The 24718-nt window shown below is 48.1% G+C and overlaps 4 protein-coding genes across 4 annotated transcripts; 2 read left to right on the top strand and 2 right to left on the bottom strand.

Moving 5' to 3' along the window:
• Nucleotides 1-570: 570 nt before the first annotated feature.
• Nucleotides 571-1605, top strand: PSV08DRAFT_171977 (uncharacterized protein; the record flags this gene model as incomplete). Its single annotated transcript, XM_066091859.1, has 1 exon — nucleotides 571-1605. One exon carries the CDS (start codon nucleotides 571-573, stop codon nucleotides 1603-1605), a length of 1035 nt encoding a protein of 344 aa, XP_065949674.1.
• Nucleotides 1606-13314: 11709 nt separating this feature from the next.
• Nucleotides 13315-14520, bottom strand: PSV08DRAFT_367823 (uncharacterized protein; the record flags this gene model as incomplete). Its single annotated transcript, XM_066093129.1, has 3 exons — nucleotides 13315-14193; nucleotides 14291-14376; nucleotides 14511-14520. 3 exons carry the CDS (start codon nucleotides 14518-14520, stop codon nucleotides 13315-13317), a joined length of 975 nt encoding a protein of 324 aa, XP_065949673.1.
• Nucleotides 14521-14724: 204 nt separating this feature from the next.
• Nucleotides 14725-15861, top strand: PSV08DRAFT_171973 (uncharacterized protein; the record flags this gene model as incomplete). The annotated part of the gene is made up of 1 exon (XM_014217122.2): nucleotides 14725-15861. The coding sequence occupies one exon, from the start codon at nucleotides 14725-14727 to the stop codon at nucleotides 15859-15861; it is 1137 nt and encodes a 378-aa protein (XP_014072597.2).
• A 1218-nt stretch (nucleotides 15862-17079) lies between these two features.
• PSV08DRAFT_406966 (uncharacterized protein) lies at nucleotides 17080-20892 on the bottom strand. The gene is made up of 6 exons (XM_066093755.1): nucleotides 20695-20892; nucleotides 20402-20638; nucleotides 19781-20355; nucleotides 19100-19726; nucleotides 18190-19039; nucleotides 17080-18069 (listed from the first exon to the last, which is right to left on the bottom strand). Exons 1-6 carry the CDS (start codon nucleotides 20853-20855, stop codon nucleotides 17130-17132), a joined length of 3390 nt encoding a protein of 1129 aa, XP_065949672.1. The 5' UTR covers nucleotides 20856-20892; the 3' UTR covers nucleotides 17080-17129.
• Nucleotides 20893-24718: the final 3826 nt, after the last annotated feature.

Here is a 24718-nt window from a genome sequence, read left to right as displayed (position 1 = left end):
ATCCCCTTCCCTGCTGCGTCTCATTGTAGCCACAATCCTTGTGGTCGGCAGGAAAACTGCCAAAAGCTCATGCCTAACAAGGCATTTCTAATTTGTAACACGACCTTGCCTTTTGTACCTCATCACATGATGCAACCAAGGGGTTATTATCTCTTACCTTTACGATTTTACCCCTTATGTGTAGCAGGCGTACATTTACCTACCTTTGCTAGTGGCTTTGTAAACGGGCCACTCCCATTGTCATAGAGAGGTATTGTGCTTTAACGTATAGAAGCATTCTTAGCTATTTATAGGATCTACCATTATAACCATATGTATGGTGATGTCATGGCATAACTACTATTTAAGATGTTCGTGTTTGACAAAGGGGCAACCCCATACTATGAGCAATGAGTCACAGATAATAATTGAGTTCATATGTACGCTACATATCTCGTTATTACACTCACTAAACGATATCCAAGTTAAATCATTGCTAGTGTATGTCTATATAAACCTGGCAGAGTGATCTGTTTTAAGTAAGATATCTTCAGAGGCTTTATACATTGTAAATTACACACCTACTATATGATGTATGTAGTGCGAATTCTCCTAGCATCCTTAGCGACTACAGCTCGAGCCCATATGTCGTTGTGGTATCCGCCCCCTCTCGGTGGTAGTAAAGAAGCCAACTCTTTCACAACACAGGTGGATAAGGAGTTCAACTTTCCAATTGGATGCTGCGATTCTCAGGGAGAGCCAACACTGCCTTCCCCTGGCGATTGTCGTGGTCATCTTGACCTTCTAGATACAGAGGAAGGTAGACCGCAAGTCACATGGAAACCTGGCCAAGACGCTTACTTTGAGTTATCCGACCACATGTATAGTATCGGTGTTCCAGGATCAACTCACTATGGTGGAAGCTGCCAAGTTGGATTCTCTGTGGACAAAGGTCAGACATGGAAAGTCGCAGCTTCATACCATGGGAACTGCCCTCACAGGGACAAAAACATGCCACAAGTCTTCGAATTTAAGGTTCCTCTAAACATACCAACAGGTATAGCAGTTTTTGGTTGGATCTGGTTGAACCGTGAGCATGAATTTTTCATGAACTGTGCAGCAGTTCAGATTAGCTCCAGCTCTGGTAGCACCACTACGCGCACTTATAAAAGCTTTAAAACTGTTCCTACAACACGATATACTGCACTATTAGATCCTACTAGCGAATCAATAACGGAAGATGAACGAAAAAAATCTGATGGCTACGATAAAGACTCGATAGCCCGCAGCAGTTCGTACGGTGCAAAGCTGGCTAGAAGTAAGTGGAAATACATCAAACATCGTCATAGTTCGAAGCATTCCAAGAACAATTACCGCATTCACAAATCCAACGTCTTAGCATCGCCTGAAGAGCTCCATCGCAGGTTAGAAAACTCAGCTTCCGATGTTTGCGATTGGAACACCGCACCTAGCATGGAAACTAGCTACTATTCTGTAGATGCAAGATGTGCGCCTAGCGCTAAGCTGAAAAACCTAAAGAGCGATGAATTTGAGATTGGCTGGGGCGATGTGTGCGGCGTCGTTGAGGGAGACAAAGAGTACACTATTCAGAACATCAAGTGTTAAGGTTAGAATCCTATCAGGCTTGCGAAGACGTTGTCCCAATCCTTTTTATTACAAGAATAAGATTAAAATATTAGTTACGTTACAAGTTAACTAATCCACACCAACTTCGAGTTTTCTAGAATAGGTGTAATATCAGTCAAATATATACAAATAAACCCTAAGAAATCGATTACAACCACTATTAAAACGTGCAGCCTACGCGCTGTAGAGCTAGAGGCCTTCAAAAGTAGACACGTTTGGACACGTCTCACTTCTGACAGAACACACAGACCACGCCGATTACTAAGCAAGATGCCGCCAGACAGCGATACTATCGACGTCGAGCTACCAAGGATAAGGCAGGAGATAGCAGAGCTAGAAGGACAGATCCAGAACGAGATAGAAATGGAAGCTACGCAGCCTGCTACCCCCACTCAAAATCTAGAAACCTCTAATATATTTGAAATACCTATTCTACCACCAAATAAAAGACAAGCAAACTTCTCACCAGAGAAGACTCGCACTCATAGACGTACTAGGAGCAACTTCTCTCCTTTTATAGGCTCGACACTAAGGAACCCTTTCTCTAGCCAGAATAGGACACCTAAGGCAACGACAGTAGAAGAGGCTCTTGAGATAGCTAGGAACCTAGTAATCCAAGCAGCTAATCTAGCTGAAAACAACCCTACCCAGCAGACTAGTCTACTAGACCTAGTAGAAGTCTTCAGAGACTATACTGAGACAGGTAGAGTTAGTAAGAAGAACTCAGCAATCCTAGGAGATCAGATCTCCTCTCTCTCAAATGTCTCAAAGGAGCTTAGAGACAAAGTTCGACGCCTTGAAAAGCCTATTCCTGCACAACCAAACCAGCAGGGTGATAGACAGACAGCTGCTCTTACGCAGCCTATATCGTACGCTGCCATTGCAGCTGCAAACAAGGAGCAACAGTGGACTACTATGCAGAAGAAGGCACCTCAAAAGGCTAAGCCTAGCCTAAAGGAGAGGCAGCTCGTCCTAGTCAACCAAGGAGGCCCTGCTGCCTTTGACGCCCTTAGGCTAAGAAATGCCTTCAACCAAGCCTTCACCTTGAAAGGAGGGGTGCAATCGCCCGTAGTCGCCTCAGTCACGCTATCCTCAAAAGGGAATAAGGTAGTCACTACCACGCCTGCTTTTACAGCCAACTACCTGCTGGAAAACCAGGGTATCTGGAAGGATCTAGTAGCCTTTAAGGTAGCGCAGCCAATTACCTCGTGGTTTAAAATAGTCGTCCATAGGCTACCTACTAACCACGGCCTAGAGGTAATCAAGGAGGAGATTGAGACCTTTAACAAAGGCCTTAAAGTAGTAGGCACTCCCTTCTGGCTCACTCCTGAGTCTAAGAGAGGGCAGCAAAGCTATGGCTCCGCCTGCGTCGCCTTTGCGACTGAAGAGGAGGCCCTCAAGGCTATAAGAGGAAAGCTCTATATCCTAGGAGAGAGCCTAAGAGCAGAGAAGCTACGAGTTATTAACAACTTAAAGCAGTGCTCTAAATGCCAAGGCTTTGGCCACCTTGAGGCTAGGTGCACTAGAGTAGCCTGTCAGATTTGTGGTGAGGCTCACCACACTAGTCTACACAGATGCAAGTCCTGCCCTACTAAAGGCAAAGCCTGCGTACACACTATATTTAAGTGTGTTAATTGTAGCAAACCTCACGCAGCTAATAGCCACGAATGTGATATCCTACAAGCTAGGATATCTAGGACTACCTCTTCTAACTAGAATGTTAAAAGTCCTACAAATAAATGTTAATAGGAATAGCCCTGCTACTGAGAGCGCCCTAGACCTAGCTATTAAAGTAGACGCCAGGATCGTCGCAGTACAGGAGCCCTGGTTACCTAAGGGATCCTCGTACGAAAACACTAGATCTACCGCTCACCAGGACTTTACTCAGATACTACCTACCCCTAAGGATACCTCCTTAAGGCCTAGAGTACTATTCTATATTAGAAAAGACCTAAAAGGAGAGGTTAATCCCTTTATTAGCGACGATAACGATTTCCTAGCTATCAAAGTACTAGCCTCTACTTCTAGCCTCTATATCTACAATATTTATAACGAAAAAAGCCTCCAAGAAGGGCTAAATAAGACGACAATTCAGAGGCGCCTCCTGCAGGAGATCCTACAGCCTCAGTCAATTATCCTAGGAGACTTCAACACCCACCATCCTAGGTGGAGCCTAGAGGAGCGCAGCCCTAGCACACAAGCAGAGGAACTAGTAGAGTGGATAGATACTCAAGATCTCACTCTACTAAATACTCCAGGGGCAGGCACTTTCTTGAGATCTCATATGCGGCAAGAAAGCGTATTAGACCTTACTTTTGCAACCAGCAATACAGCTGCTAGTATCCTGGACTGGCAGACTATACCTGAAGTAGGTTCTGACCACCACGCTATTCTATTTAGTATCTATACTACTAGCCAGCTACCTAGCCAGCCAGCCAGCCTGCCAAAACAGTATAATACGAAACGAACGGACTGGACGACTTTCAAGGAGACGCTAGGACAGGAGATCAAAGTCCTAGATCTAGAGAAGCGCCTATCAACACTACCTCCTTGCTCGAACTACACCTCAAGAAAGCTTATCCTAGGACAAAATATCCTACTAGAAACTAAGCTAGACGAGCTAGGAGAAGATCTTACGAGAGCTATACAGAAAGCGCTAGAAAAGTCAACTCCACTAGTCAACCAAAAGCCAAAGACGAAGCCCTGGTGGACTAGCGAGCTAGATAGCCATAAGCGAGACCTAAGTAGAGCCTATAGAGCCTACAAGAAGGAGGCAGCAAAGGAAAATAATAGCTCCCTCTACCAGTGGAAACGAGAGTATCTACGTACAAAAAATAGATACCTAAAAGCTATTCAACGAGCTAAACAGAGCCACTGGGAGGCTTTCCTCCAAAAAGACTCACCTAAGGAGATCTTTAAAGCGCTAGCATATACTAAAGATAACCTTAGTACTCGAATACCTGCTATTAAAGGCAAGGAATCCTTCACTAAGAAATGTAAGGCTTTTAGAGAGGATCTCTTTCCTCCGCCTCCTACGACAGCGACCCCCTCCTTCCACATCTACAGGGGAGACAGCAGATGGACCTGGCCTGCCCTGACAGAGGACGAACTCTCCTTTGCCTGCTGTAAGGTGAAAGCCACCTCACCAGGGCCTGATCTGATCAGCCAGGAGGTGATCCAAAAGGTCTACTCAGCGCAGCCAGAAGCTCTATTTAGGATATACTCTACTCTATTCAACCTAGGCTACCACCCAAGGTGCTGGAGAAAAGCAAAGGGAGTCATCTTAAGAAAGCCAAACAAGCCTGACTACTCGATCCCTAAGGCCTATAGAGTTATCTCACTCCTAAACTGCCTAGGCAAAGTACTAGAGAGACTAGTAGCTATTATTATTATTCCATTATAGTCCTGTATCAGCCGTTGGCTATGTAGGACTTTGGCCGACGGCCGTTCTATCTAACTAGTTACAATTTGATACTTTGTGCTGTATTGCGTGACTGTGGTGCTTCGGCCTATATCTAGCTAAGCTGTTGCTAGCTTTCTAGACGCCTGGTGCTTAAGAGCAGTTTGGTAACAGGGAGAGATGTAGGGCAGCTAGGCTTCCTTCCAGCGAGCTCTCTTAGGGAGAAGGAAATAGTGCTAAATATTTCAAATTTTTAACTATTCTTTTTTTTTTTCCTTTTTTTTTTTTTTTTTTTTCCCTCTTTTGTTATTGTTTTTCTTATTTTTCTTTCTAGCCTTCTTGGCCGAGATGCCACTTTCTTGTTCCTATCCGCGTGCTAGTAATAAAAGCTAATGTAGCTTCTATACCGCTCGTGGTATGGAGTAGTCGTGGGAGTTTGAGTATTTTTTGGTTTAGAGTCTTTTTAAGCTGGTTTCTTTCTACGCTGTAAAAGCCGCAGTATCGAAGTAGGTGCTCTGCAGTTTGCGGTTTCCCACATCTACAAAGGTCGCATTCTCTTCTCTTTACTCTCTTTAGGTAGGAGTTAAAGTATCCGTGCCCTATCTTAAGAGAGTAGAAGGAGCTTAAAATGTCTCTTTTCGTGCCTCTAGGGATTGCTAGTTGGTTTTTGAGCTTTAGATCGAAGATAGCTCCGTAGCTGGTCTTCTTCTCTCTTACTTTTTCTCTATACTTTCTCCACTCTTCTGCCTGGCTAGCTCGTTGGAGGAGCTTAATCTTAGTGCCTAGGAAGGCTAGGCTTGTTTGTGATTTTTTTGGTGTTTGTTTTGTAGCTTCCTTTGCTAGAGCGTCTGCTCTTTCATTTCCTTCTATGTCTGTATGGCCTGGTGCCCATTTTAAGAAGATCTTTGCTTTTCTGTTAAGGATAGCTTTGGCTGCTTTTTGGCACCGAATTACCCATTGTTGGCCTGGCTTATCTGATAGACTTTGGAGCCTATAGATGGCAGCTTGGTTGTCAGCGTAAACGTGGATATTCTGGTCTTTTTGGGCTGTTTTAGCAGCGTATTCAAACGCTGCTGTAACGCCCTCAAGCTCTCCGTTATAGACTAGTTGTTGCTCGCCTATGTTCTTTGTCTCTGCGTAGATTTCTTCTTGGTTAGGGTTATAGACCGCTAGGCCTACTCCTATCCCATCTCTGTCTTTAGTTTTAGAGGCGTCTGAGTAGATTACTATAGAGTTATCCTCTATTGTTTGGATATAATCTTTGTGGGCGGCTGCCTCTTCTTCTTTGGATTTCTTTGATATAGAGATATTGTAGTTAAGAGAGTCCCATGGTCTGAACCTATATGAGATGATCTCTTCTATCTCTTTGGTAGATGGGATGGAGCTTGTGATAGCGCGTAGTTGTCTTGGTTTATTTGGCTGTTTTGATTGCTGAAGGGTTGTTTTTTGTAGCCTTGCAATAGCTTTTGTAATTGGATGGGTTGGAGCTAGTTGTATAGCTCGTAGAGCGTATTTTCGATTCGTTTGGCTTAGCCGTACGGCTGGTGACGGCAAGCTAGCTTCGATACTTGTTGGGATAGCTGGAGCTGTTTTAAATACTCCTAGTACCTTTCTACAAGCCGCGTTATGCAGCGGTTGAAGCTGATCTTTAATAAAGCTCTGGTTGCGCCAATAGATTGGCGACCCATAGTCTGCAATGCTGGTGACGCATGCTAGGTATAGTTGTCTGATAGCAAAGGGAGATAGCCCGCGGTCGATGTTAGCTAGTCTCCCTAGTCTATTAAAAGCTGTTTTTGCTTGGCTAGCTCTAATAGCTACGTGCTCTCTAAAGGATAGCTTATTGTCGAGGTATACCCCTAGCCACTTAATCGTATCTTTGTGGTATATTTTCTCCTTGCTAGGGAGTTCTAGAGGTATTTCTTTTCTTCTTTTGTTTTTTGTATAGTGGATTAGCTCTGTCTTTGCTATGTCGAATTCGATTGCTAGTTGTTTTCCTTTTGTAACTAGTTTGTTAACCTCGCGTTGTAGTATCTTCACGTTTTTCTTAATAGACGTTGACGAGGTTGTGATTGAGATATCGTCGATATAGGATAGCTGGAATCCATCTATTTGAGGGAATAGGTCTCTAATATAGATGAGAAAGAAGATTGGCGAGACTGGGCTGCCTTGTGGGATGCCCGCGTTAATCTCGCTAAACTCTTCTATTTGGCCGTCAAAGGCAAGCCTTAGAGATCTGTTAGATAGAAAGGTTTTAGCCCAAGTGATTAGGCTGATAGGTAGGCCTAGTCTTTTTAGTGTATCTAGGAACTGATTGTGCGAAACGTGGTCAAACGCTCCTTTAACGTCTAGAAAGACTGTTGATGTAGTATAGCCTTGTTGTTTTTGGTGCTGGATCTGATCTACAAGAAGTAGAGCTGCGTCTATAGCTGATTTCTTTAGTCTCCCTCCTATCTGCGAGTCGTGTAGGAGGTTGGTAGTCTCGGCTAGGTAGCCGAGTCTTTTAGCTATTATCCGTTCTGTTACTTTCCCTAGGCAGCTTAGTAGAGTAATTACCCTATAGGCCTTTGGGGTAGAATAGTCGGGCTTGGACGGCTTCTTTAGAATAGCTCCTGTAGCTCTTCTCCAGCAGGTTGGGTGGTATCCGTAGTTGAATAGCAGAGAGTAAGCTTTGAAGAACGTATTTGGCTGAGCTTGGTAGGCTGCTGTGATAATATCCTGTGATAAAGCGTCTGGGCCTGGTGAGCTACTTTTAACCTTATTAGAGCAAGCGCGTTCTAGCTCAGTTGTTGATAGCGCTGGCCACTCCCACTCTTTCTCTTGGTGGTTATTAAAGCTTGGTAGTGCTGTACTTGGTGGCGGTGGGAATAATGCTTTTCGAAAGGCTTTGCACTTTCCTTTAAAAGAGGTTTCTAGCGTCTCTCCCTGGATAGGAGGGATTCTTTCTACTCTCTTTTCCTTTGTATAGTCCATAGCTTTAAAGATAGATTGTGGGTCTTCTTTTTCTAGGAAGTTACTCCAGTGTTCTCTTTTAGCTCTCTTAATTGCCGTTTGGTACGTTGTTCGCGCTAGAAGGAAGTCTCTCTTAAAAAGATAGGCTTCTTCTATAGAGGTAGCTTGAAGTTGTTGTGCGAATATTCTTTGGCAGTGAGATACGTTTCTTCGTAGCTTAGTTAACTCCTGGTTCCACCAGGGCTTTGCTTTTAGCCCTTCTTTTAGTTGTGGAATAGCTTTATCTGCGGCTTGTTGGATTACTAGCGTAATAGCTTCTCCAATTGCGTCTAGTTGCAGCTTTAGCTTATTATCTTGGCCTAGGAGTAGGTTTCTTGAATCTGCTTTTCTTGGTTGGTGGATCTGATCTAGCGATTGTAGAGCTGCGTTGCTCTGGATAGCTTTGCCTAGCTCTTCTCTAAATAGGTCCCAGTCTGCCCTTTTTGTATTGTATCTTGTTTGGTTAGTAGGGCTATTAACTAGGTCCTTTGTTGTCTGGATTGAGAAGAGTATCCCATAGTGGTCAGATCCTGTTTCTGTTGTTGTTTGCCAGTCTCTTACTTTCGCGGCTAGGTCTGGTGTGGCGATAGTTAGATCTAGCGTTGTTTCTCTAGACAGGTGCGGTCTAAAGAAAGTGGCTGTTCCTGGCGTGTTAAGGAGGCTAAGGTCCTGGTCTTCTATCCAATCTGCTAATAGCTGGCCGTCTTGGCTAGTTTTACAGCCTGGGTCCCACCAAGGGTGGTGCTCGTTGGCGTCTATTAGTAGTAAGGTGGATATTGGTAGCTGAGTATTAGCGAGTAATCTTTGAAAGGTTTTTATATTTTCTGCGTTTTTTTGGTTGTATACGTTGTAGATGTTGAACTTTAGGCGTCCTTCTTGAATCGTGATAGCAATAGCGTCGTGGTCACCTATCTCCTCTCGCTGGCTAACCTCTGCTGTTAGAGATCTAGATATATAAAATAGAGCTCTTGGGCGGAGGTTTGGGTCTACTTTTGGAAAGATTTGGTAGAAGCTCTGGTGGGCTATTGACCTTGGGGCTTCGTAGTTATTACTGCTAGAAGGTGCAATCCACGGCTCTTGGATTGCGATAATGTCCACTTTAAGTTCAATTGCTAGTTGTAGCGTTGACTCTGTAGCGTGCATACTTTTGTTTAGGTTTACTTGTAGTACTTTAAGGTTTTCTACCATTATTTAATAGATAGGAATACCTCGCAGTCTTTGCTGTTAGCAAAGTGGGGTTGTTTGCAGTTTTTGCATTTTGGCAGGGTATGGTTGCAGGCCTTCCCTTTGGTTTTGCAAATACTGCAGTTGTGCTGAGTAGTTAGGTGGTTTTCAGCGCAAAACTGGCAGCTAGCTAGGTTTCTACACCTGCTATAGTTGTGTCCAAATCCTTGGCACTTGCTGCATTGCGCAGTTAGTGGGATTTGGCGGTATTTCTCTACCCGAAGGGATTGGCCAAGAATTGTTATTCTACTACCAATCTTCTTCGCCTCTTCTTCAGATTTAAAGGCAATTACAATAGAGCTTGTTTGCTTATTCTTCCAGCTTCTGGATAGCCAGTATGGGTTACCAACGATTGTTTGGTTCTTATTATACGTTGGGATTTCTGTATGGAGTAGCTGAAGGTTTTCAGCTCCGTCAAAGGTTGTTGGTACTCCATGTACAATAAGCTTAGTCCAGGACTCTAGCGGCTGGGCTTTCTTAATTGGGAGCTGGCTTTGCCATGTATTAACTTGCTTTAGAAGAAATTCTCCTGAGTATCCTTCTGTGGTTGTTAGGATAAGGTTATTTCTTCTGCTTGTTGAAACTTGCTGGATAACTGGGCCAGCGATGCCTGCCTTTTGGAAGGCTTGGTTGATCTTGTTTCTAACTAGTAGAGGGCTAATTATTTGGCCGTCTTCTAGTGTAACCAGCGTCTGGTAGTAAGATGCTGGTTTTTTAGCCTGTTGTGCTTGCTTCTTCCTTGGCTGTACTGTCGTCCAGGCCTGGTTTGAGTTGTTTGCTGCAATAGCTGCGTATGAGCTTTGGGCTGGTTTTTGGGTAGGTTGCGCAGCTATTGGTTGTGCCTTGTTTGAGGCTGCGATCGTCGCTTGTTTAAGCGTCTTTGTTGCTTGCTGTGAGGCGTTTGCGAGCGTGGCTGAGTGGTAAGCTAGTTTGGCAGATAGCTTTTCTGTGATTTGGTTGGCTACTCTGCCTGTTTCGGTATAGTCCCTAAAGACGTCTAGTAGCTCTAGTAGCTTGTTTTGGGCTATATGAGATTCTTCCATTGTAGAGGCCTGGAGAATTAGGTCTCTAGCCCAATAGATTGCCTGTTCAGCGTTCTTGGCAATTGGTTTTGGGCTGGAGGTGTTTTGGTATGGGTTTCTGCCTCTGTAGGTAGTCTCTGGCGAGAAGTTGGCGTATCGCTTGTTTAGTGGTAGTATTGGTATTTCAAACACGCTTGGTGTTTGTTGGTTTTGGGTGGGGGTGGCTGGTGGGGACTCTACGTCCATTTCTCTATTAATTTGAGCCTCTGGTCCTTGGCTCTCTTGCCCGTTTTCCTGCGTATTTACTATAATAGTATCACTATCAGGCGGCATTTTATTACTAAGCTTTTTCTCTTAGTAAGCTGCGGGGTGGTCTGTGTGTTCTTGTTTTCGTGAGTGAGACGTGTTCAAATTAGCTACTTTACCAGCTTCTAGCTCTATAGCGCGTGGGCTGCACGACTTGGCACTAGTTGCAATCGATTTCTTGGGATGGATTTGTATATATTGAGCTAAAATTACACCTATTCTAGAAAACTCGAAGTTGGTGTGTGTGAGACTAGTAGCTAGGAGACTAGGTGCACTAGCGGAAACAACAGATCTACTCCACCCCTCTCAACTAGGAGGAAGACTAAAGAAATCCGCTATCGACGCTGCGCTACTCTTCTACAACAACATACAGCAGCAGAAAAGAAAGCAGAAGACTACTACTACTATCTTTCTTGATATCAAAGGAGCCTTCGATCACGTCTCAAAAAACAAGCTTCTTGAAGTCATGAAAGATCAAGGCCTCCCCTGCTGCCTACTAGCCTGGACAAAGTCCTTTTTAGAGGACAGAATACTGCAGCTGTCCTTTGACGGACAGACTGAGGAGCCGCAGGTAATCTCGACAGGAACCCCTCAAGGAAGCCCTGCCTCGCCCATCCTATTTCTGATCTACTCAAAACCACTATTCAATGCAATTCAGACTAATGCGAATATCTACTCCTCCTCCTATATAGACGACCTCCAGATCTCAATATCATCTACGTCAGTAAGGAAGAATATCAAGCTACTAGAAAAGGAGATTCAGAATCTCTTTAGACTAGCAGAGGAGTCAGCCATCCAATTCGATAGCTCAAAGACTGAACTAGTAAACTGGACAAGATCAAGAAAGGATCAAGCTAGAGTACTTACTCTACCTAATCAGGAGATAGTACAGTCTAAGGAGCTAGTTAGATGGCTAGGTGTCTACTTTGACTGCAGCCTCAAATTCAAGCACCACAGCCTTATTAGAAACCAGCAGGCTAGCGCAGCCTTCCACCGCCTTAGCAGGCTAGCTAACTCAAACAAAGGCCTCTCTCCTAGAGCAGTACGACAGCTCTACCTAGCCTGCATCACCAGCGTAGCTGACTATGGCTGCCAAATCTTCTGGAGGGAGCAGCAGACAGCGCTTAACCAGAGACAGAAGCTGCAGAACCAAGCCTGTAGAAAGATCCTAGGATCCTTCAGAACCTCACCTGCCATACCTAGCGAGGTAGAAGCAGCTCTATGTCCTCCTAGAGTTAGACTTAACAACGCCCTACGACAATACGCCTTTAGAGCAAGAAAGCTAGCTCCTAGCCACCCTCTTAATATTGCTATCACTAGTAATCAAGGAAAGCAGCTAGAGCGTATTACTAGATCTATCTCAACAGCTCTATCGGACGATAGTGAGGAGATCAAGCACTACGCCTCTATGCCCTGGAGCTCTACAATGCCCTACAAGACTAATATATCTAAGAAGTCAAAGGAAATCGAAGCAAAGCACCACAAGGAGCTTCTAGAAGACGAATATCTCCTCTCGATCTACTCAGACGCCTCAGCTACAAAGGAAGGCAAGGGTATAGGAGTAGGAGTAGCTTTCTACAAAGGAGCTAGTCTCATAGCTTATGAAAAGGTTAATATAGGATACAACCAGCTAGTCTACAACGGAGAACTAGAGGGTATTACCCTAGGCCTAGAGAAAGCTTTTGACCTAGCAGACGACTACCTTGAAGTTAGAGTATATGCAGATAACCAGGCTGCAATATTCAGACTAAAGACTGCTTCTGACTACCCAGGGCAAGAGTGGCAACTTAGATGCACTATAGCAGCAGAAAAGCTACAAGAAAAAGGCATATTACCTACCATACAGTGGGTACCAGGACACCAGGGCGTTATAGGAAACGAGAGAGCAGACGCGCTAGCAAAGGAGGCGACAAAGCTAGATCCTAGCTCTAGCAGGACGAGCCTAGCTGTAATAGGCACACGAATAAAGCAGCTAGGCGAGCGAGAGTGGCTTAGCTATCTAGGACAATACAGGAGAAAAGCTATTACTCTAAATCCTACTACTTACGCCGCAAGGTACAAGTGGAAGACTAGAAAGCAGATTGCTACTCCTCCTACTAGTAGAGAAGCCTCTAGCGCCTTCTATCAGCTTAAGTTAGGTCACTGCTATCTACGAGACTTCCTATTCAAGCGAGGAAAAGTAGACTCTAAAGTTTGCCCCTGCAACTATCGAGCTACTCAAGACCCTGCACATATCCTCCTTAGCTGCACGCTATACAAGGAGGCTAGGAAGAAGATGCAAGAAACTACAAAGGACCCCCTATCGCTAGCTTTCTTACTAGATACTACAGTAGGCGTACAGGCTACTATTGCCTTTATTAAGGAAACTAGGGCTGCAACGCAGGCCTGGTATAAAGGAAACCTCGACAACTAGGACAACACCTACACTAGGTGCCTTCGCCCTACACCCAACTTACCTCTCCTCTCACCCGCAAGACCTCCTACTACCCTCCTCCACACTAGGCCACGAGCCTCACCTCGATTTAGATAGCCCCCTCCCCCACCTACACCAAATTGATAGCACTACGTAGTTACCTGTAGGCATAGCCTGCACGTCTTATATAGCCTACCAGCTGAGACAGGACGTTAATCAATAATAATAATAATAATAATACAAGTTAACTAATATAATTGACCCGCTAACATTGTCAATACACGCATTATTTGATTCCCTCCAGCACCTCCTAGCTTATATCTCAGTCAAAGACTTTATGTTATCTTTTTAGTTAGACGAATGTACATAGAATACAACTGATCGCCTGCATTCGTATATACAAGCAAAGAAAGCATAGTTAATACACAACAACCCTGTACAAGTAGCATTCCCAATACTTTCCAGTTACGGGCACATTGTTGAGAAAGATGGCTATTCAAGACTGCTGTTGTACTTCTCGTAAATATATCCGCAACTTTGTGCGGATGATATGGGACTTCAAGTTCCGTCGCGGTGAATGTTGATGGAGCAGATTGACATGCTGCAGCTGCAATGACACCGAACCGGTCAAGTACATAGTCGACTGGCAAATCGGATTCGGCAATTGTCTCATACTTCAAAGTGTATGCTCTGCGGCCTTTCTTTTCAAAGTCGGTTTTGCCTGTCCAAGCAATAAGGTGCTCCAAGTCGACCAGGTAGAAAGGGTTCGCTGTCTTTCTTAGAAAACGCCCTTCTGTAATCCTTCTCAAAAGTAGCTGGTTGAGCTTGACCCGGACGTCTTCCCAGACAGGATTTTGGGAAGCAGCAACTGCAAGTACATCGCAGTACTTGGGTCCCATTGAAGCCCACTCATAGTATTGGACCTTATTCATACCCCAATACTCGGCTGTCTTAACAAGCGAAGCGAGACACTGCTTACTCATTCTGATCTTAGATTGTGCCGTATTGACGAATTGCTCCCATTGCTTCGCATTAAAAAGAGAATTTAGCTGCGGCTGCTCGTTCTTCCTATATTGATAACACTCTTCTATCATAACCTTGTTCAGTTTTTTGAAAAGCCAGTCAGTTTGTCTTTGTTGCGAAAGCATCTCGTTCCGTATAGCTATGCATGCTTGGAATTTTTCATCTTCAGATAATATAGAGCGTAATGAGGTCTGAAGTGCCCGAATATTTGGAGAAGTAGGATTGAAGTCGAGTATATCGGTACTTTAGAGGCTTAGCTCTGAACAGATACTTTACTGTAAGACCTACTTGTGCATTGTCCTTTCCATTTTGTGCAAAGCCAAAGGCCGAATGATAGACTATCGTGCCATCAAACAGCTTATATACCTTAGGGGCTGATGTTTTTAAGAGGTTACTAACCCTTGCTCATAATGTGTACTACGGGGATTAGTTACTATTGGTAGTGCTACGCACGTGCCTCTCCATCATCTTATCGTGACGCTAGGAATGCGATAGCTGGCTGACCTACCTGCCGTCATATTATCGATATATAAGTTAGTTACCCAATCTTTGCTTATAAGATCCTGAACTACCGAGCGTGTATACAACGCAATCTCAATATATTGTCTTATATATGTAAACAGATGCTCTGATCTTTATGTAATCACTCCATCCAAAAAGGCTAACAAAGATGTCCAGGCTGTCGCCACTCACCAGTTAACTACAGCTTTCCGTTTTTCGAGATGTCCCCATTACCACAACTTCTGTATGACCAAAGGCTCGCGAATGATACCCGACAAGAAGATATTGCAAGTAGCGATGTGGAGAAAAGTATTACGTCTCTTGGATACCTTCTCTTTCTTTCGCCAATTCGGAGAAGAATCTTGGATAGTGTGTCCGCCTTCGACGCAGCAAAGTTAGTTAACTTGAAGTTGTGTATTTTGACTGCGAAGGAAAAAGAAAAATATCTTAAGCCGATCCGAGATTTAGTGTGGGATGTACCTGCGGTTGAAAGACTTTCACGAGAGGGCATGAAACTAATGTTGCTTGGAGACGGCGCTTATGCACTCGAGCAGCGATTGCACGCGACAGAACGTTACTTGAATTCTCATGGGAACGGAAGGCTCACAATCTACCTGTTGGGCACATTTCCAGTATTCACGCCGACAGCGACAACGCTCGACTCACTAGTCGAATTCAGCACTACAGGACATTCTAACCTTGTACGGTTTCACTGTGACAAGTATCAACTGGGCCGCGTTCGCGCTGTTTCAGACATAGATGCGAAGGGAGACTTTCTTATGAGTTTCAGTGTGCCAATGCAAGCGTCTATTAATCCTATCAAAGGATCTTGGTATAAGGTAGACGATGTTCCAGATCGTACGGTTGATTTGTGGGTGTATGTGCCTTCCTTGCGCGACCGTCTTTGCAAAGAAGTCAGGCTGACACCATTGGACGTGCTACGGATGGTGAGAGTAAACCCACTGTTCGTGTCACTACCACATTCTCCTCTAAAACCAACGTTCACTACGACGTGTATAAAAAGAAAGTTTCGCGATGCAGCACACAGCGCTTTGCTCAGTTCATTAGGTTTTATATTAACACTAAGACAGCTGTTTCATCTATATGCAGAACACTGTCGGTTAAGGAAATGGTTACTCACAGTTGCGGGTGTACAATCTTTGGAAGTAACTCACCCAGATCAGTTTTCAAGCGACGAATTTTCTGTGCGCCAGCTGGCCGCACACTACATAACATCTTCGTTAGGTGGTAATTCAGGCTCGCGCGCAGCGATTGATTTCACGCAAGTGCCGAATATACGGCTCTTCCTTGACGTAGCCAAATTTAGCACCTTTGGCGGGAGAATCACTATAAGCTAATCTTTGAGTCGATGTACCTATTTTTAGAACGCCCGTAATGTCACCTAGGAGCTGAAGGCAATTAAATAGAGCCACGTTAAATAAAGACGTGATATTTGAAGTTTAGTCCATCATGACGTAACTAGAGTGTTTTCGACTCATAACTAGTGATGGACGTAATAGGCTGAGCTCCGGGGAGCAAACGATAGGTAAATAGTCTAGAATATGATTACTTTGAGTGCGTATGTTACAAGTAACAAGTAGAATGATGTCGTCTCTTGAAGCTGACCGCAAATATATAGAAACCACTTAGGATCCCGCTGGAGGCAGCGATTGTCGCAGGGTTAGGGATCACATGATTTGTCTCATGCTAAGACACCGTCATCAGTGATGGCACTCCTGATGTGATGGAAGGGCTATCACAGAAAGAACTCACTATCAGAGATACATAGCAAGACCGCGTGTTTGTGGTAGTACTAGATGCAACGGGGATAAAGGATGGATAGATTTCGCTATTACACTCGTTTGGGGCAATCCAGTGATGCTTTCTTATAAGTTCTTTTGAGTATCTTAAGAATACTACTTCTATCTATCTCGTCTGGCGCGTGATAGCAAAACAATCGCTTCTGATCCAGCTAGTTATACATAAGAACTCATTTCGGCGCTTCTATAGAGCCGAAGGGCCCAAAACTACCTCTCATGTTACAACCTAGTATCACCTTATTAATGTGTCCTGCTAAGGAAAAGCCGCTTTAAGCCTCCTGGGCTGTAATTTATATGGGGTCCTTAGATTTGAGGGCGAGTTACGATGCTGTTTGTATGTAGTTATACAAGAAATTATATTCGATAGAGAGCTATAGTCTAGGCTATAGAGCTATCTATATACAAAGTATATTGCCTAAGCAACAATTAGACTAGGCATGTGGGTAAGCGAGGTCGTAGACGAGAAGAAGCGGCGAAGGCCGTTCAGCCCGTTACACTCTCATGCACTTGCAGCTTCCGCTTTGCGCACGCGGCTTTGTTGTCATCCCACGCTTATCCCTGTCTCGCTTAGCCCAGGCTTTTCCTTAATCGCTCTAGCTCTCGTCAGCATAATCCTCACTCCCTGCCTTTAGAAACCGCTAGACTTATTTCTTACAAGTATTACTAAGTATCTTACAGTGCGCGGGTAGTCCTTATAGAAAATAATGTTAGAAGATAAACACTAGATCTAATAAAGTCTAGCTTTACTTATTATTCGTCTTGTGGCTTCTATGTAACTATCGCATACAATAAACGGAAATACCCTATTACAACGCCTTTTTGATAAGTCTCCGTATCGACAGTCGAGAGCTCTTCTTTATTTTGTCGTGCTGTTGTGTAGAGCTCTCTCCTACTATTAAAGTTTCGGCTGTTCTTCTCTCTCTCCTAGGAGAGGGCAAAGCCTCCATCTTCGCGGCTAACCTCATGCACCTCTCACTCCACTGACCGAGCACACTAGTGAAGCCAGCGAGAGCCTTTGAATACACCGCTCGAGCCTTAGTGACCTCGGCTTGCTTCGCATAGAGATCGCCCGTGTTCTCTAAGGTGTTAAGTGCTGGTAGGTACTGCTGAACGCGAACACTGCCGAGTGCCTCCTCGTACCCTCGCAGCGCCCGCTGGTACATCTGCTCCGCCTCGCCCAGCTTGCCTTGGTCCGCGTAGAGAGCGCCCAGGTTGTTGACCGTGTCCAGTGTCGACGTGTGGGTGGGCCCGAGTGCCTCCTCCCTCCCTCGCAGCGCCCGCTGGTACATCTGCTCCGCCTCGCCCAGCTTGCCTTGGTCCGCGTAGAGGTTGCCCAGGTTGTTGACCGTGTCCAGTGTCGACGTGTGGGTAGGCCCGAGTGCCTCCTCCTTCCCTCGCAGCGCCCGCTGATACATCTGCTCCGCCTCGCCCAGCCTGCCTTGGTCCGCGTAGAGAAGGCCCAGGTTGTTGACCATGGCCAGTGTCGACGTGTGGCTGGGCCCGAGTGCCTCCTCCCTCCCTCGCAGCGCCCGCTGGTACATCTGCTCTGCCTCGCCCAGCTTGCCTTGGTCCGCGTAGAGAGCGCCCAGGTTGTTGACCGTGTCCAGTGTCGACGTGTGGCTGGGCCCGAGTGCCTCCTCTCTCCCTCGCAGCGCCCGCTGGTACATCTGCTCCGCCTCGCCCAGCTTGCCTTGGTCCGCGTAGAGGTTGCCCAGGTTGTTGACCGTGTCCAGTGTCGACGTGTGGCTGGGCCCGAGTGCCTCCTCTCTCCCTCGCAGCGCCCGCTGGTACATCTGCTCTGCCTCGCCCAGCTTGCCTTGGTTGAAGTAGAGGTTGCCCAGGTTGTTGACCGTGTTTAGTGTCGACGTGTGGCTGGGCCCAAGTGCCTCCTCGTACCCTCGCAGCGCCCGCTGGTACATCTGCTCTGCCTCGCCCAGCTTGCCTTGGTCCGCGTAGAGGTCGCCCAGGAGATGGATAGCATAGAGAATAGTCTTACGCTCTTTGCCCTCGTTAACGTCTCCATCACTGCCTCCCTCAGCTCTTCTATACCAAACTGCCTCGCTCCTAGCTATCTGGCTAAAGCACGTCTGCGCGTGTGGAAGAAGTCGTCGTTGCAGGGCAGCGTAGTTCCGAGAAGAGCTTTCTGGTACTGCCCAACCAACAGCAGCTGTTGCCAGCCGACTAAGCTCCGCTGCGAAGTACTTGCCTCGCGAGTGATGCGCCCACTGGTGTACTACTGGATGTGTTGCATAGCTCGTTGTCCCTGTCGTCTCTGCCGCCACTTCGACCAGCGAGTAGCTGCGCAGCAGTTGCATCGCTCTGCTAAACTTGAGCTCGCTGCTCGCAATGTCTCCGACCCACCCTAATAGCATCTTCGCGACTATAGCAGACTTACTACTTGCTGCGGCAAACAAGCCATACCACAAGTCTTTGTTATCCAGAAACGACCACAATAGCAGCAGGTTGGCCGTGGCTTCGTGCTTGTCGCGGATCGCCTGATACGAGATAGCCCATGTTGTCCATACACTGCGCTCGGGGTAGTCCTGGAGTGGCACATCGGCTAGATCCGACGCCATCAGCTCGCTCCATTGTTGCTCGTAGAACCTCAGGTATGTCGCCAGTCCTACTCCGCTTTCCTGCAGGTACGCGCCTGCATGCGCAATAGCAAGTGGAAGGCCATCTAGCAGCGCTAGCAGCTGCTCGTTCTCGGCAGCATCTACAGCCGTACTGTTAGCTTCGTTGAGTTGCAGCTATGTGTCACCCACTCCTAGCTTACCATACTCATTCTTGTACCAGCTCTTCAAGATAGCCTTTCCCTGCTCCTTAGACACTTTGCCTAGCTGCTGCGACTCGCCCAGCTGCTCTAGCCGTGCTAGTCGAGTCGTCACCAGCACCGACCCGTGGTCTGCGCCTGACAGGTAGCGCTTCATGTCGTACGCATCAGGGTCTCCCCCTTGGGCCGTATACTCTCGGTCGACGTTGTCGAAGATAAGTAGCCAAGCTGCGTTGTTAGGTCGTGCAAGCCAAGCCATAACATCCTTGACTACCACATCGATGTCAGCGCTGCTGTCTGCGGCATACTCCCTGCTTGTCTCAGGGATCTGGCCTTGCGGGATCCTGCCCGCGCAGCTCGCGATACTGCGCTTGAGGATGTCCTCGCTCCTCCCGTCCAGCCAAAACACCGAGCTGAACCGGCGGTGGTGTCGCCGCGCAAACTCGACCGCCAGCTGCGTCTTGCCTATCCCGCCGAGGCCACGCAGCACGTGGATCTTCTGGCGCTGGCGCTGTTCTAATCGCGGCAAGAGCACGCGTTCGAGCTCTGTCATCTCTGCTAGCCTGTCCACAAACTCGCGCGCTCTTGGCACGCCCTCGAGGCTAAAGACAGTTCGGTATTCGCCAAAGTCTACAAATGCTTTAGCTATAGGACTTAAATAGTAAAGACAATAGCTGCACTAACACTCTCGGCTGGCGATGTTGCCCGCACACGCCTGCACCTGCTTATGCACCTCTTGCGAGCTGACATATCGCCGCGTTGCTGCCGCCATCTCCTTGACCTTCTTCGCCTCCTCCAGCCCAATGTCTTCTAGTCCTCGCACCACGTTGAACCGGTAGTACCGCCCCGTGCTGTCTAGCAGCCCCCGCTCGCGCCGGAACCGCTCTGCCGTCTGCTCCGTCTCCGTGGCTATCGCAGCCAGCGTCTCGCCAATGTGAAAGACATCGTCCTTGAACGCCTTGAGCGACGGCACTCCCGTCCCGATTGAGACAAGGCACTTGACCTTGCCGTCTAGCGGCTCGGGGCCCCACGCCAGCTGCGCCTGGTCCCATAGCTCCCGCACTGGATTGTTTGCGCCTATCGCTCCATCCACAAACTGCTCGCCAAACCGGCCGATGGCGATGGGGTCGAAGAAGGAAGTCGCTGCTGAGGTGGCTCGACAAGCTTCCCATATCGTCACGTTATGGATGCCGCGCGGTGTGCGGTAGCTCGTGAGGCAGACTGTCTCGCTCGTCTCCTTGCTTGTAGCGCAGACGAAGCTGTGAACGTTAGTACGTAGACGATTGTATATACCGCGCAACGCACACTTTACAAGTACTAGTAGGCTCGTCTTTAAGCAGCGCGTCTTCCTGCAGGCCTTGCTGCTTTACTACTTCCTTTATCGCCCGCGCCAGCTCCTCTGCGTCGAACCGGCCCTGTATCTGGCCCTTGACCGTCACTCGGTGTCGTGTCTTGCGGAACACGCGGTCGGAGAGCGACAGGTACGCGGTGATGCAGTCGGCTACGCTCATCTTCAGCCGGCCTAGCATGATGGCGATCAGGCTGAGGTTCAAACGTCAGCGCTCTTCTTACACCTTGCCAAACTAGTGACTACAAACCCGCCTGTGCTCGTCCCGCCGATCATGTCAAAGTAGTCGCACGGCTTTGGCGGCGCGTCCGGGTTGACAGCCTCCATCAGCTGCTCGAGGATCATCAGGGCGGACAGACCGCGCACGCCGCCGCCGTCGAGGGCGAGCAGGCGCAGGTCGCTGCCGGGCATGGTGTGTGCGCGTCAAGTGGCAGAGGGTAGAAGAGAGACGGCGGAGTACTAAGGTGGAGTCGCGGGACGGGGCATGGTGTCTATTCTATATGCTGGCGGTCGCCTCGAGCGGGCAGTCTGGGGTGCAGCGTTTCCGCCCCCAGCGCGTGCGGCTGAGGTATCGTGTGCGGCTGAGGGGGCGCGCGTCTTTGCCGTCTCGAGGTGCTGCAGCTGCCGGCATGCATGGTTGGTGGAGGGGAGTGGGAGGGGCGGAACGGCTCGTGCAGGTTGATACTGGCGGGGTTCGCTCGTCGCTTGCCGCTTCTCCCTGTGCCCCTGGCCCTGTTTACATATTAGTACCACCTCACGGGTGTTGTGTAGCTGCGTTGTGCTAGCCAGCCTGCAGATGGGTATTACATAGAACGGATACACGCAGATCGATATGTCGCGCGCCAGACCCATCTACAAGTTCGGGTGTCACAAAGTTCGATGGATGTAACTGTTGTGCTGTACCTGTACTGTACGTAACATGAACGCTCGCATGCTGAAGCTTCGATGTTCTTCCGTTTCGCCAAGGCTGTCGCAACATCACGTACGGCGCAAGTTGCAATGCTCTCTGCCGCCACTGGACACGTCCTCGTCATGGCGCCTAGACTTGCCGTATCGCAGCACGATATGATCAGGGACATGATCGCCAGTAGATCCCTCAAAGCGGTCGACATGGCCGCCGCAGCCGGTTGCAGCGACCGCACGATTCGCAACATCCGGTCTAACCTCCGCTGCTTCGGATCCTCTAGGGCACCCTTCAACGGGGGCGGACGACGTCGACAGATAACACCAGTGATGCTAGATGCCTTAAGAGAGAGGCTGGTGGAGAAGCCGGGCATGTACCAGGATGAAATGGCCCTATTCTTAAACGATGAGTTTGAGATTCTAGTGAATAACTCTGCTATAAGCCGTGCCCTAGCATCGATAGGCTGGACGAAGAAAGCCACCCGTCAGATTGCTAAAGAGCGAAATGCTGATCTCCGGGACTACTATCTCCATAACCTCTCTGCCTTCCAGTCTCATCACCTCGTCTACGTAGATGAGTCAGGGTGCGATAAACGCATCGGCTTCAGACGCACCGGCTGGTCACCGCTCGGTGTTGCTGCGGTGCAGGTAGCGCAGTTCCACCGCAGCCGTAGGCATCAGATCCTACCCGCGTACACCCAAGACGGTGTGCTCTTCCATTGCGTGTTCCAGGGATCGACAGACAGCGCCATCTTCGAAGACTTCATCGAACAGCTTCTCCACCACTGCGGGCGCTGGCCAGAACCCAAGTCCGTGCTGGTCATGGACAACGCCTCGTTCCACCATAGCGAGGGGGTCAAGGGGCTATGTCTCCGTGCAGGCGTGAAGCTCGTGTTTTTGCCGCCCTACTCGCCAGATCTCAACCCTATCGAAGAGTTCTTCGGAGACTTGAAGCGTTTTATTAGACGAAACTGGATAGAATACGAAAGCAACCCTGCCCAGGACTTTGGGGCTTTTCTTGACTGGTGCATCAGCGTTGCGGGCGGCAGGGTAGACAATGCAAGAGCACATTTTCGACATGCAGGAGTCACTGTTGAGACAGGCTAAGAATAGAGTAACTAGTTAATAAGTCTAGTAAATCTATAAGCGGGGCCCTACGCGCCGAATACATAACTATAAAATCTAACTGCAATCAACGAGAACACTGTCAGCGTATTTATACCATAAGACCCTCTACGCTAGCTCTCCTGCTCTCTGTCGTATGTTGACTTGTGCAGCTCTACCCATCTTCCAATGTCGCTGACATATCGACGTGCTACGCCTCTCTTGACCCCATTCTGGATAAAGAAGTCGTAGTCTTGATCCTCGTGCAGCTGCTCCAAGTCGAGCATCTCTTGTAAGGTAATATCACAAGCTTTCTGATACTCCATCTTCTGTGCCTCGTCGGCGACGTTGGATTGCTGCCATCGACTGTAGGCTACAACAGCTAAATCACGGGGACCAGGAATGCCTAGATCTACGCGTCTAGAAGCTCGTTCCTCGGAATATAGTGCACTAGAGGTAGACATTGTAGAGGGAAACTGGCTAGGGTGTTGGGGCAAGACGTTTGTGATCGTAATCGGCGGGATGTTCGTTCTAGAAATACCCCCGCCTGCAGCTTGTCGATCGCGCCGTTGCTCTTCTTCGGCGTATAGCTGCTCACGGATATCCTCGGGAACGTCATTATGAGTATGCAGAATATGGCCCTCCTCCACAAGTTGAATCAAAGCCTTCAGATGGTGCGTCTGCAGCTTGTAATGCTTCTTCCCAAGAGGATCACGCCAGCAATGCGGCCCGCGGTTGCATGGCGGCCCAGGACACCGCATCAAAGCATACACTTCGCGCCACACGGAAGCGCTTGCACTAGTCTCCTGCTCTGCATCGAGCTGTGAAGCCCGGTCAGCAAGCATGTTCTGTGTAGCGGATGAGCCTCGCTTGTTGCCACGGTTTCTCGCGGCTGCTGATGGTGGTGCCAACTCTACATAGTTGAATGATAGGTCTACTCGGAGCTTCTTACCACAGCGGAGTAGCTCACCCCACCGCATCAGCTGTCTCTCTACTAGCGGCCAGTCAATATCTATGTCATCGAACCTCTTAGTCAAGTCGCGCTCTGAACGATCGTTCACAGACGCGACGACGCTGGTGTCATCACACTTTACATGTTTGCCGTGTGGCAGCTTTCTGCTCAGGAGCTTGTCCACCTTAGCCCTGAGGCAGAAACGCCAGTATACAGAAGGGGCTAGAACTACGTCTTGCTCCGTGTCCTTGGAAAGCGTTTTATTGTTCACAACCACTTTCCACTCGATCGAGTAGCGCAGCCAGCTTGGTATGTCCTCGTCATAGCTATTGTGCTCGTCCCATTCGGCCAGCGGGAGGAATCTGGGCTTGCCTAAATCCGAAGTTGTCGCTTCCTGGCCGTCATCTACAGTACGATAACGCGTCGCGCGACCCGGCCCTACATAGTCAGGCACGGAAGGGGTCTCTAGCGCCGCAATCCAGCGTGCCTCCACCGATTGTATATCGCTCGGCGTATCGTACTGCTGAGTTGCGTCGTATTCAGGGTCCGTTTGAGAGGAGAAGGAACTGGTCGCCATTGGGAGGCTGCTCGGGCTAGTATGCTACGGGGTTGTACTTGCATCAATCGACTAGAGAGATACAGTTCAGATTATACTCAAATACAGTGCTTTCGCTAGGACTAGACGTTGTGCAACGCTGTACAGTACGACGATGTGGTGCGTATAGCAAAGCTGGAGTACGAGCGCTGACTCTCATAGAGCAGAGCGAGAGGGGGAGTCGCATAGAAACCACTCGTGACGAGCTAACCCGCGTTAACGTGATCCACCAATGGCAGAACGCGAGTGGAGAGCTGTGTAGCAGCAGCATGACGCACGCCCGCGATACGTGATCTCTCAGCATAGAGTTAGCGAGGAGATGTCGCGACTTTTTAAGTAACTATTTTTCTAACCGCAAGGCTGTAGCAAGGCTACGGTGAGTACGAAGAACCGCGCTAGGAGCCTGCGTCGATCAGATTGGCGTTATGCAAAGTGCTACGGGGAGGGTCCTAGTCCAAGCAGCAGTGCCACGATCGACGCAAAGCCTGGACATGATCCTAGGAACCGGACAGGTGGAGTGCATTAGCTCAAGACAACTCTAATAAGACGTTAATAGACAGCTCGGAGCGCATCATATTGGGCAGAGCCTACTGACAAGCGCCAGGTGACGGCAACGACAAGCAACAAGCGACATGCAGCCAGCCAACTCCGCGTCCACTCGCCGTTCCGCCTTGCCCACTTCTCTCCACCAATCATGCATACCGGCAGGCTGCAGGATGG

The sequence above is a fragment of the Bipolaris maydis genome (genome assembly GCF_028858645.1).
Source record: "Bipolaris maydis strain C4 unplaced genomic scaffold PSV08scaffold_2, whole genome shotgun sequence".
NCBI classification, from domain to species: domain Eukaryota; kingdom Fungi; phylum Ascomycota; class Dothideomycetes; order Pleosporales; family Pleosporaceae; genus Bipolaris; species Bipolaris maydis.
Note: the sequence above shows the minus strand (reverse complement) of the source record. Positions and strands in the feature narration are given on the sequence as shown.